Source organism: Helianthus annuus, chromosome 9 (assembly GCF_002127325.2).
Source record: "Helianthus annuus cultivar XRQ/B chromosome 9, HanXRQr2.0-SUNRISE, whole genome shotgun sequence".
Lineage (NCBI taxonomy): Eukaryota > Viridiplantae > Streptophyta > Magnoliopsida > Asterales > Asteraceae > Helianthus > Helianthus annuus.
In genome coordinates this window covers 161124297-161136492 of record NC_035441.2, presented here as the reverse complement: position 1 = coordinate 161136492, position 12196 = coordinate 161124297, and the positions used below count along the sequence as shown (strand labels likewise).

Here is a 12196-nt window from a genome sequence, read left to right as displayed (position 1 = left end):
AAGTGTGTGAGATATAGTGTTGGAGAGCATTATTGTAAACCTTATTGTAAACCTTGTAACCAAACTCTGTCGAAATCAATATACGTTCGTTAATCGGTGAATATCTGTTATTGATTCACACTTGTGCTCGGTTTGTGGCGTAACAAGGATTCCGCACTTGTTACACCACTCGAAACAAGAAATCCTTGTGTTCCAGATCCGACTTCAGGACCTGCAATGTGTCATCTCAATTCTTTTATCATAGTACCGAATCAGCCAAACCATGTCCTGAGAGACTACTTAAAAACATACAAAGACTTCTAAAGTTTGCAAGCTAATACTCACACCCTTGAGCAACAACCTTTTTGTATAAAGCTTCCTTCATGGTGATCAATACCCCCCTTCATACAATCCTATAATCGGCCTTAAATTTTGAAGAAACCGATCTTTCAGTCACCAAGCATGAAGGGTCAAAACCCAGGCATGAATTTTGGAACCAAACGAGCATTCTCTTGTGTAACAAAAGCCATGTTAAACACCCTTCTGTGACAAACCCTTGTTGCCACAATAAGCTAAAATACATCAGATTTACAAAACCAAATAAGATACGGATATTTACAACATGAAATAAATAAATTTAGCAAGAATTTGAATATAGCAGAGTGAGAGCGTCAAGACCAGCCACTTGTTTCAAAAAACTCATGCGTTTTTCAGGTATCGTATAGCAGCATCAAGTGTGTGGACACGAAGAGCAAGGGCAGCGGTGGTGGATGTTTTTGCAGCACCCGAAATAGAAGACCAATACCACCACCAAGTGTTGTTGATATACTCGGTCTTGATCATGGTTTCCAGCGCTAAAGTTGCTTCAACAATCTGCAATGCATTAATGAATTAATTTTCAAGATGGGTCAAAACAGATTGGGATGATTTGAACAATAAAGGCAAAGCAATGAAGCATACCTCGCATATTGTTGTAGCAGATTTAACAAATGCACACCACGCAGACCTCCATTTGGGGCTTTCCATCGAACTTCTTCTTGCTCCATCAGGTAACGCAGCTTCGATATCCAACAAATTCATCATCAGCCGCCTTAGTATATGAGTATTCCCCAACAGCGGCTTTGACGATGACTCGGGGACAGTAAAACTGCTACCAACCTCACATTTGATTTCACAAGTAGAGTTCTTGTGGTGTTCAAATTCAACACTCGTGAAGAACGTTTCATGGCAGTTGACACAATGGTATCGAGATGGAAAAACGGGTTCCAGACAATTACACCTGTGCCATTTCACCATGTTCTTTCCTCTCGACTTCTTTGCAGAGTTGGTTGCATCTGACTCCTTACAAGAACCATATTGGGCCTCAATCAACATGGTCGCATTTGTAGCAAGACAATTACGAGAAGGAAGATTGTTCAAGCTTGTAGAACAAACCGTCTCTCCCCCCATTGACTTACTCCCTCCAGTGTGTTGACCATTTTGTAACATTGTGTTTTGCCAGAGCAATATAGAATCTCGTAATTCAGTATTGCACGGATCAGTTACTGACAGATAGCCAACAAGTTTGCTGATTTCTTCGTCAGACTGAAACAAATACCATTGACCAAAATTGTTGTATTCGGAATGACTTGTTCGATGGTCAAACGGATCTATTTCAGTGTTCATCGCCCCGTTTATCACTATCCCGCTATTTGTGCTTACATAGGGAAAGCCCCAGTATATTCGCCCAACAGAGTCAACGCCCAAAAACTTCTTGGCTAGCTTTGTTTGCAATTCAGCAAGATTCATACGAATAAGGCTGGTTTCTAACGACCTGTCGACTAGAAACTTGAGCAAGAATATTTTCTGCAAAAAAAAAACGAAATTTCCATCAGTCGATTTATTCAAAAAAAATACATCTTTATGCTTTCTGTTAGGGCTGCAAATGAATCGAACGTACAGCGAACAGTTCATGAAACGTTTCGCGGAAAGTTCACTTGTGTTCGTTCATTTAATAAATGAACAAACATGAATAGAGATCGCGTTCGTTCATTTATGTTCGTGAATGTTCAGTAACATGTCTGTTTGTTTTCAATAGTTCATTAGTGTTCTTAATTTTTAGATTTTATTAAAATACTTCAAAATTTAAACAAATAAATTATTTAATAAGTATCAATATATTATATATTTTGTTCATGAACGCTAGTTTGTATTCATTTGTTTTCATTTGTGTTCATGAAGTGAACGTTCGTTTGCGTTCGTTACCTAATGAATGAACACAAACAGAAAATCTTGTTCGGTAAGTGTTCATGAACAATTCATGAACACGTATATTTCCTTAACAAACGAACACAAAGAAGGTCTTGTTCGTGTTCGTTCGGTTCGTTTGCAGCCCTACTTTCTGTTATAAACCGACCTTCTGTGCCTCTAATTGCCAATACTCTGTTTCCTCCAAAGCAGTCACTATATCCAAAAACAGACTTGCTTCCTCGAAAAAGCTTTTATCTACAGATTGTGAGATCCGAATGCCTTTTGGTTGATCGTCTGCCAGCTGCTTACAAGCAGGACAATACCATGTGCCTTGTGGAATTTCGGAAAGAGCGGGATTCAGACAGTACATGTGATACTCTGCATTACACCATTCAGTGTCACACAGCAACACCTTATCATCGTCTTGGTTAACGCCACATACTTTGCAGACTCCTGCTTCCAAGGACATTGCCGGGATTTCGATAGAAGCTAAGAGCTCTTCTAGCTCCTTCTCTACCTCGGCGTTTAACTCTCCGTTCATGCTATATCCGGACAACTTGCTCAACAGAGGGGATACCTGCAGAAAGAAGAAATACAATTAAAACTTGTACAAAATGATAATAAGGTTGGAATAGGATGACGTTACAAACCTCATTTTCATATTTTAAAGTAAAGTCCGTGGACATATCGTCTACCAGCTTAACCAGACGAGGTGTATTCATGTGGCTCTTCTTTAAGTTGATCCACAACTACAAGTTAAGAATCATCAAAAAAGGGTGAGTATGTCCGCAAATAATAAACAATAAACGATAACCAAAGGGTTGAAACTTGAAACAGTAAGCGAAAAATTATATTAAGTGAATAATATCTAACCTCACTAACATCCTCAAGAAAAGCTTGTGGTGAACCACAATATGTGTCGTGGAGCAATCTTAAATCGATCATCGGAAGATCCAGAGGACGCCTTGATGCAGATTCAAAGACAACCTTGATCTCGTCGGATTTTAAGCTGCTCCTAACGAGGATAGAAAAGTCCATTTCGTTATCATATGTAGCAGCTACATTGCGTAGTATACTTCTGCACTTTGTCATAATAACTTTTGACATCAGAAGCTCACATGAACTTCTTGTTGCGTTCACGTCAAGTGATAACGGCCTCTGTGGAACATCAGATGTTGCTCGTTTTAAAACCTCAAGTATAGCCCTCTGTTTAGAACAAGAGATTAGTCAATGCAAACTCCATCAAAGATAAAAGAAAAGGAACATGTATTACCTTAGTGGGCCCACACGCATTGCCCTTGTAAAAGCCTTTCGCGATGGAGGCTTCCAGTTGCATCCTTGCCCATTCAGGTGGATTTTGATTTAACGCCTCGTACACGCAGTTTCTAATGCGCGATCCAACGTTTGTGGCCAGCTTGTGAACAGGATCAAGCACTTTCGCCCACTGTGGAATACTACCATCCGAATCTTCCCCCTTTACGCCCATCGATAAAGTGCTCCTTACACTTCTCAGTTTACCAAATACATTATTTACAGCTTTTCCAAGCAACTGAGGAAATAACAAACAAACAAACAAACATTGGAATGAGTTCAATCGTATTGCCGTCACATTAAATTAACGCCAAACTTTAATCTACCTGAGCATCCAAATCAACGCCTGCAACGTTTGTGGGTGAGCTACAAAAGACACTACAATCACTTTGCAGACAGTGAATGAGTTCAATCATATTGCCATCCGTAATCTTTACAGAACCGAGTCTGTCTCCAGTTAGCAAGTAAGCCATTATATATCTCCGAACGACTTCCGGCCAAGTCAACTCGTTAATCGGAAGCATATTGAATTCGGTTTTTACTCCTAATTTTGAGTTTAAAACTGAAGCTAATCTATCTAGAAGCTTACTTACTAGCTCCGGAAGCAGTTTACTGTGAATAAATGTTTCAAACGAACACAGGATCGAGGATTTTCCAACCCCGTATGGATAAGGACGTAGAAGCTCTTGTTCAAGCTTTTCGAATGTAATTTGCTCGTCCAATCCGATAACTTCTTTGAAACAGCAGAGGAAATCATGCACCTGGGGACGAGAAAACACAATGCGTTAATATCCGCGGTATTCAGTCGGTAAAACTCAGATGAGCGAGTGTACCTCAAGAAGGGTGCCTACTGCATGAGAAGACAACGTTGAGCTAAGTAAAGCTCCTTGAGGGAATGATTGCGTATCGAACACACTCTCTTTGATGATCTCCATGTTCTGATTTTTGCTCGATTTGGTCAAGGCTGTTAATTTGCAGTCTCCTTGTGATGCAATTTATCTTTAAAAAATAAACAAATAAAAACAGGGTCAATACAATTGAACTATAGTCAATCTTAGAATTGGGAATATGAATATGAATGTAAACGAACCGAACAAGGCCCGTTCGTGTTCGTTCATTAAGGAATGAACATGTTCATGAACGGTTCACGAACGCTTACCCAACGAGATTTCTTGTTCATGTTCGTTCATTAAGGAAATGAACATGTTCATGAGTTGTTCATGAACACTTACCAATGTAGACGAATGCAAACAGACACAAACATTTGTTCATGAATATAAATGAACACACACGAACGTTATGTGTTTATCGAATAATACAATCTGCATTTTTCAACAGAAAGATTACGAAGAATCCACCATAAATAAATAAGCAGTCAACATAACTATCCGAACATAGTTGACATAATTATTATAAGCATAATTAACACAAAAATCTACAAGTTTGTCAAAGCTTTAACACAAACTGAAATTGAAATGGTCAAATGAGAGATGTTAGCAGATGTGTATGGTATAACTATGGTTTAAAATTTTTTAAACCTAAACTAATAAAATAAAAATATAGCATAAAAAAAACCTTTAAATGAACGAAAATAAATAAACGAACATAAACAAACACTAAATGTTCACCAACATAAACAAACAAACGTAGCCTCTGCTCATGTTCGTTTGTTTAACTTATCGAGCGGAATTTCTTGTTCGTGTTTGTTCACTTATTAAACGAACAAGCATAAGCGAACTCCCCGCCAAACGGTTCACGAACTGTTCGCTAAACGTTCTGTTCATTTCCAGCCCTAAATATGATACATGCTTTCCAAATATGTAACCATTGAATCCAAATTTCAAATTACAAAAAAAATAAAAAAAAAATAATAAAAAAAATGAAAAAAAAAACAGATTACTTGAGATTTCATCGTTACCAATTAACAATCTCAAAAGCAGAAAACATGAAGTAAAACGACATCATATGAAAGTAAACCTAGCTTTAATAACGCTAACAGATAGCAAGCGGTTACTACTACAAGCCGATATCAATCATAGATACCACATACCATACAACATGCTTCAAGAGAGGAAACTATTATAGAATGCCAAAAAAGATTATCACTCTTTAACACCCCATTGATTCAAAAATTTGCTATCATAAAGACCAAGAAAGCAGAACCCGCATCTCCTAATTTTCATTGAGTTAACTACATTTATGATTACAAAACAATTCAAACATTCTACATCAAGAATACATGATCAATAGATACAAAGAGAGAGCATTCACCACTCACCTGTGCCCTTCTCTATTTGGATCCGCCGCTTGTCTCACAAAATTAGGGTTCCGACCCCCTCACTTTGATGCATTTTATAGACGTGGAAATATCAAATTAAATTAAAATAAAATTGCAAAGGGGATATTACGGTAAATTCATAATGTTTGGACCGATTTGCGAATTAAATCAATTAATAAAGCAAACTAGAGAAAACATAACTCATTCCACTCCATCATGCTTTAACGGCGTGCTGCTTAGAAATATTCTCAAAAGTACCCTTAACTTTCATACATTTTTCATATAAGAATAAAGATGCTACACTTCCACGTGCTTAATGTACTTCTACTAGTACAAACACATGGACAACTGTAACATCTGGCCTCTCATACCACCAATATTGTTCGCTTTGCCCCCGATGGATTGCCCATCCAGGAGCTCACATATTTGTTTTTGGTTGCCTCAATGGAGACTTCCCAAGAGGTTATTACTCCCACCTGAGCACGCTTAACTGTGGAGTTTTCATGTGCTCCACAGCCAAATAAGCGCAAAGCGCGTTGGCGATATAAGAGGCAGGGCATTCCTCATGAACAAAGAATTTCTCCTTACAGTGTCCACGGCCGATGTGGGATTTGCCTAGAGTATTACAATGGTTCATGTTAATCTTCTCTGTAGTCGGTATCGTTACAATAACGCTGAAATGTATTTTGATGATAACGATCATGCCTTTATGTCCTTCTCATACTAGTAAGCTTCTAATCTTTCTTAGCATACGGAATTTTTCTTTGATGTAGATATGGTAATGAAAGTTCCATTGTTATTTGACAAAAACTTGGTGAATCAAGATTAAAGGGAGCAAAGATGACGCAAGCATTGTAGTCTAAAAACGAATACCTAATAGAAGTACATGTAGGACTACTGTAGAGGCATGTGAAGAAAAAAAATAGATGGTTGTGTTCTAAATGGCGATGATCACTTTGTAGATACTCATTACACAGGTAAAGAGCACTTGAATAATGATTATCCACCAAACAACTATTGGAAGAACTAGTGCGAAAGAAACCTTTTTGTGTATTAACTTTGTTTCCATATACAAGTACACATCCTAGAATAATTGCAAATGAAAATGGTCCACTGGGAAAGGAAAAAAATCAACTCCCATCTCATCATCTTGGTTTTAAAAGGCGTGAGGTGCTCTAAGGCGACTGGGTCCCCGAAGCCAAGACACAAGACGACTAGCCTCACGTATGTGAGGCACCCAATTTTTTTTAAATACTTACAGTTTAATTCTAGATAATATTCTCTAACTTGTAAAACATTAACCACCCAAAAATAAGATAAAAATATAAATATACCCAAAAAATCTTTATGTACAACCAAAAGAAGCTCAGCTCTAAGTACAAGCCAAGGAGCTCTCTATGTACAACCAGCTCAAACCCACTTGAGCAGACTGTTACTTATATCTATATGCACTGGCACGCTGCTGACACACTCAATCTCTTCCTCATACTCAACCTCTCCCTCTCTCTATGAATAACCTTGGTCTTAAAAGCGTGAGGTGCTCCGAGGCGTTTAGGTCCCGAAAGGGAGCTATAAGGCAAAAACTTCAAGTACACGAGGCATTGCTATACATGTGCCACTTTGCCATTTTCTTTCTCGTGAGCTTCTTTGGGATTAGTTGTATCGGACAAAATACAAAAGGCGATCTCTAAAACTTTGCAGAGTTGACCATGTAGCTCTTCATTAAACCCCTCATAGCGCACTCAAAGAGCCAGCCCGGAACAAGAGAGACGCACGTATATGAAAAATGATAAATATAATATGCTTTCAAAATAAAAAAGGACATAAGTAATCATCATCATCATCATACTCAGTAAATCCCACCAATAGCAAAGCAAAGGTAGGTTCTGAGGAGGGTAAGATGTAGACAGCCTTACCTCTACCCCGTAGGAATAGAGAGGCTGCTTCCAGTGAGACCCCCGGCTCGATAGTAGTTTTGCATCAAGCCTTGGACATATGGCACATAACACTCAGCAATCGGGACAATACCCTTTTGTCTTTCAGCTATCAACGCCACCACATGATGCATGATTAAACGTCTTCAGCTTTTAACGTTATTTTCACGAAATTAGTAAAATAACGTTAAAATTAGTGCACTTTCACCCCCCCCCCCCCCCCGATGGCCCACACATATATACATTATATGCGCATACCGCAAGCGGGGCGTTGACATAAGTAATAATAAAAAATGAAAATCTAATAAAAAACAAAATTGGAGTTCAAATTTAAAATAACTTATATGGTTTTTAGACAAATATTAAAGAGAGATATGTAGTCTTGAAGACTTCCAAGACTGCACCGGTAGCCTAAGCACTATACACTAGAGTCAGCAAAAAGTTATCCCATCAAGTTCTACACTTAAAATGAAAAGTCAACAGCAGTGGTAGGATCCCATTAACCTTTTAAAAAACAAAAATAAAAAAAATTAAGATCATAAATCTACTGCACGGCTCTACGTCATCCCCCCACCATTTGCCGATCCCATACAACTGTTCACTCTTTCCTACCCCTCTCTCCTCCATCGCGGGTTAGTATAAATAAATGCATATCCAAAGTTAAAAACGAAAAAAGAACTCGCCTAAGCGCCTTGTGGCTGGAATCTTGCCGCCCCCGGAAACAATGTCGCCAGAGCGCCTTTGACTGCACAAGGCATTTGTGGAGCGCCTTGCCTGGGGGCTAGGCACATGCCTTTGACTACCTAGGTAATAGGGTACACGTTTACCATATCCATCCATTATATCAGGCGCTCTTTAGTCACCCCCAACATGCTTTCACACTAGAGTCGGGTTACATGACTCATGGAGAAACTAATGGTGTTCTTACTTCTTAGTTATAATCAGCACTACAACTACACCGTTGTTGCAAAAGTAGGTTTGATCATCTAATCGATGATAACAACCGAAAGAAATAGGATATTGTGAACATTGGTACATCCGTACATACAGAGCTTACATGTGGTGAGCCATTAAAAGCATTCAAAAATGCCACTAGTCGTTTCTTTCTTAAAATTCAAGGGCCATGGTTCTTTAGACAATTAACATTTTTTAGCTCAATATATGTGCATGAGTGTCTAGCTCACTTAAAGTCTCTTGCAATAACTAATTTTTTGAAGTGTGCTAAATTCAATTATTAAAAAGCTTAAATGGTGTTCATTCTGCTAACAACTAAAATCATGCAGCAAAGCTAAGACAGCTACAATATTAATACGATAGGATGTTAAGTTTTATGAACTTTATGTTTGGCCTTTTTATATGTGTAGAACTTTAGGCAAAATTTATGTGGAAATAGAAAACTACCATCTTTATGGGCATACATGTTGATGAAGTACATGATTCTTATGCACAACAACTATTACGCATTATTTATCCTTATGAGAACGAGTGTTGTGCTCTCTTTTATAACACTATATGAAATGCACTTGTGATTGTACAATAAATCGGTCGTATCATTGAATACATAATATTTCTAATTTAGCAAAGTGTACTTTGTGTGGAAATGGGGTTAGGTACCATGGTAGTGTTGAAGGTATATAGCATGAATGCATGATCCTATTAGGCCTCTGTGAATGAGCTTAACCCTTTAGACATATTTTATGGCTTAAGGGAAAACTAATCACTTTAATATAGAATTGATCATATATCACCAGATATAAGTCACTATTGATGAAGAAGTTATGATCGGTCACATTTTGCAATGCCGAATGTCACTTACAGGATTCAACTTGGTTTGGACCTATTTGAATAGCCTAAATTCTAAGGTTATTTGGTTTCAGTATGAATATGAGCTGAAGATTCAGTTTTACAAATCTGCTTGTGAATTAAGTTTTATTTACAAGTCGAGTTGTGAAAATTCCTAAACCGAAGAAACAAGCAAGAACTTGGAGAATGTGAAAATAAAGTTTTTACCAACCTCACTGAACCGATCAGACTTCCTTGACAGGCTATTTGTGCCAACTTGCTTCCGGTTCTGTTTGTAGGGATGTGCACCACCATGAAGAAATCGTACAAAAATTATAATATGATCGCAATACGACGACTTTATAAACCTCATTTTCATGTTGCACTTTGAAGTCTTTGGACGTTCATCTGCCAAGATAACCAGATTAGGAGTCTTGACATGAGTCTTCCCCAAGTTGATCCACAACTGCATTTTAAGAATCATCAAAAAGGGTGAGTATGTCCACAAAATAATAAACAAAAGGCTGAAGCAGAAAACCAAACAAACTTATCTCAAGTTAACAATATCTAACCTTCCTAAAATCCTCGAGAAAAGCTTCAAGTGAACCACCATATGTGCCATTTATATCAACAGTCGGAATATCCAGAGGATGTCTTGATGCAAATTCAAAATCCTTAATCTCATCAAATTTTAAGTTATTCCCCAGGTGTTTAAAATAGTCCCCTTTGCTTCTGCACTTTTTCATGATTATTTTTATATCAGAAGCTCGCATGATCTTCTTATGTTCACATCAAGTCATAACGGCCTTTGTGGTACATCAGATGATGCTCTTTTAAAAACACCGATCACAGCCGTCTGTTTAGAACAAGAAAAAAAAAACATTGTATACTATATACTACATCAAAGATTACCCTGTTTTAGAAAGTGAGAATTAAATAAAAAAATTAAAAAGAAACAAGTTTTACCCTAATGCGCCCAGAATAAACAGATCCATTGCCCTTGTAAATGTCTTTTGAGATGGAAGCTTCTAACCGCTTCTTTGCCCATTCAGGTGCAATTTTCATTAAAGCCTCACAAACTCAGTTTCTTAGCTGGGATCCAACATTTGTAAAAAGTTTTTTTCACATGATCTAGCACTTTCGCCCGCTCTGGAATACTAATACTACCATCTGAGCAGTCCCCCATAATATCCATAGATAAAATGTTCCATGAACTTTTCAGTTAACCAAATACTTTACTTATGTCTCTTCCGATCAACTGGGAGAAAAATAAATAAAAACGCAGCCATTAGCAATCAATTTACATGTTAATCATCAACACCAAACATTAATCTACATGTACATCCAAATCATCACCTGCACCATCAATGAGTGAGGCACAAAAGATACCACAACCACTTTGCAGACAGTGAATAAGCTTACTCTTATTGCTGTCAGCAATCTTTAAAGATAAAAGTTTTCCTCCCATTTCGTAAGCCGTTATACACATAACAGGACGTTCATTTCAAAACCAATAATATGTTGAGAACCGCATAATGCATTTGTATCTATTGCTTTACACGTGATACACAAAACAGCTATGTAACCATCTCTGTTTTCCTCTCCCCATTACTTTGTACCAGTGCGTTATGCGTTATGCGATTCTCAACATATAATATATAAACATATATGAACCACTTCCGACCTAGTCAACTCGCTATGGAAGCTTGTATAATTGTATTTTAACGCCTAGTTTTGCGTTAACCACTGAAGTTATACTTTATAGTAGCATACTTACTATGAACACATGTTTCAAGTATTGATGATTTGCCATGATCATATAAGCTCTTCCACTCCAATAACTTCATTGAAACCACAGAGAAAATCATAATGATGCGCCTGAGGACAAGAGAAAACACGATGTATTACAACACATGCATTATTCAGTCAGTAGTTTATGCAATTGAACCTCAAAATTGGGGAAACTGTATGTAGTTTCCAAATATGCAAATACCAATTCAGGTTTTTAAGTTTACTAGTAAAAGATCATTCGTTATCAATCAAACAATCTCGAAATCCAAATAAGTTGAGGTGAAACGAAAACCTAGCTTTAATTAAAGCAAAGAGATAGCAATTGATTAGCACTACAACACGATAGCATTCATAGTAACGCATATCATTCGAGAGGGGAAACAATTGTAGGACGAAAGAGATTATCGCACCGTAGTTACGCCCTAAACCAAGAAAGCAGGAACCGCATATCCTTATGTTTCATGGGGTAACTTTTTTTTAATGGTCAACTAATCTTTTAAACTGACGAAATTTAACACATTGGGATACACTCGCCTCTAAACTGAGAAAACCCTCACCTAGGGTCGAAGCACGTGAACACTCGCCCGAAGGCACGACAGTGCAGTGAGGTAATTCAAGGATCGAACTAGCGAACTCCACATTTTCGCCTAGTCTCCGGTCATCACCGGGTGCCGCAGAAAATAATGGGGAGGTCAAGAATCGAACTTGGGTCCCTTAGAACACCAAGTCTCTCCCTTACCACTTCACCACCACCTCATTGGCGTTTCATGAGGGTAACTAGATTTGTGATTATGAAACAAAATTATATGGCCGAATTGATCTTCTAGTTAACATAATTACATAGAAAATATCAAATTGTTCTTCTCGTTAACAGAAAAAGTTGATGAAGTTA

At 37.8% G+C, this 12196-nt stretch overlaps 1 protein-coding gene across 4 annotated transcripts; it reads right to left on the bottom strand.

The window, feature by feature from the left end:
• Positions 1-508: 508 nt before the first annotated feature.
• Positions 509-11772, bottom strand: LOC110879280 (methyl-CpG-binding domain-containing protein 9). Of its 4 annotated transcripts, none has more exons than XM_022127706.2 (13): positions 11715-11772; positions 11291-11391; positions 10480-10771; positions 10086-10369; positions 9746-9979; positions 4353-4518; positions 3846-4280; positions 3482-3757; positions 3082-3414; positions 2859-2957; positions 2375-2785; positions 940-1824; positions 509-852 (listed from the first exon to the last, which is right to left on the bottom strand). In XM_022127706.2, exons 6-13 carry the CDS (start codon positions 4452-4454, stop codon positions 679-681), a joined length of 2715 nt encoding a protein of 904 aa, XP_021983398.1. In that variant the 5' UTR covers positions 4455-4518; positions 9746-9979; positions 10086-10369; positions 10480-10771; positions 11291-11391; positions 11715-11772; the 3' UTR covers positions 509-678. The 4 variants fall into 4 exon arrangements, with proteins under 4 accessions (XP_021983398.1, XP_021983399.1, XP_021983400.1 ...); XM_022127707.2 differs by having other exon boundaries at positions 11597-11727; XM_022127708.2 differs by having other exon boundaries at positions 10086-10402; positions 11291-11733.
• Between the last annotated feature and the right edge of the window lie 424 nt (positions 11773-12196).

What these genes read in the sequence shown, in the direction of transcription:
- LOC110879280 (XM_022127706.2), bottom strand. Translation starts at nt 4,454, where the DNA reads ATGGAGATCATCAAAGAGAGTGTGTTCGATACGCAATCATTCCCTCAA. An exon ending in CAGTAGGCACCCTTCTTGAG is followed by an intron (nt 4,281 to 4,352) that starts GTACACTCGCTC and finishes TCTCGTCCCCAG; the next exon opens with GTGCATGATTTCCTCTGCTG. An exon ending in CTGCTACAACAATATGCGAG is followed by an intron (nt 853 to 939) that starts GTATGCTTCATT and finishes AATGCATTGCAG; the next exon opens with ATTGTTGAAGCAACTTTAGC.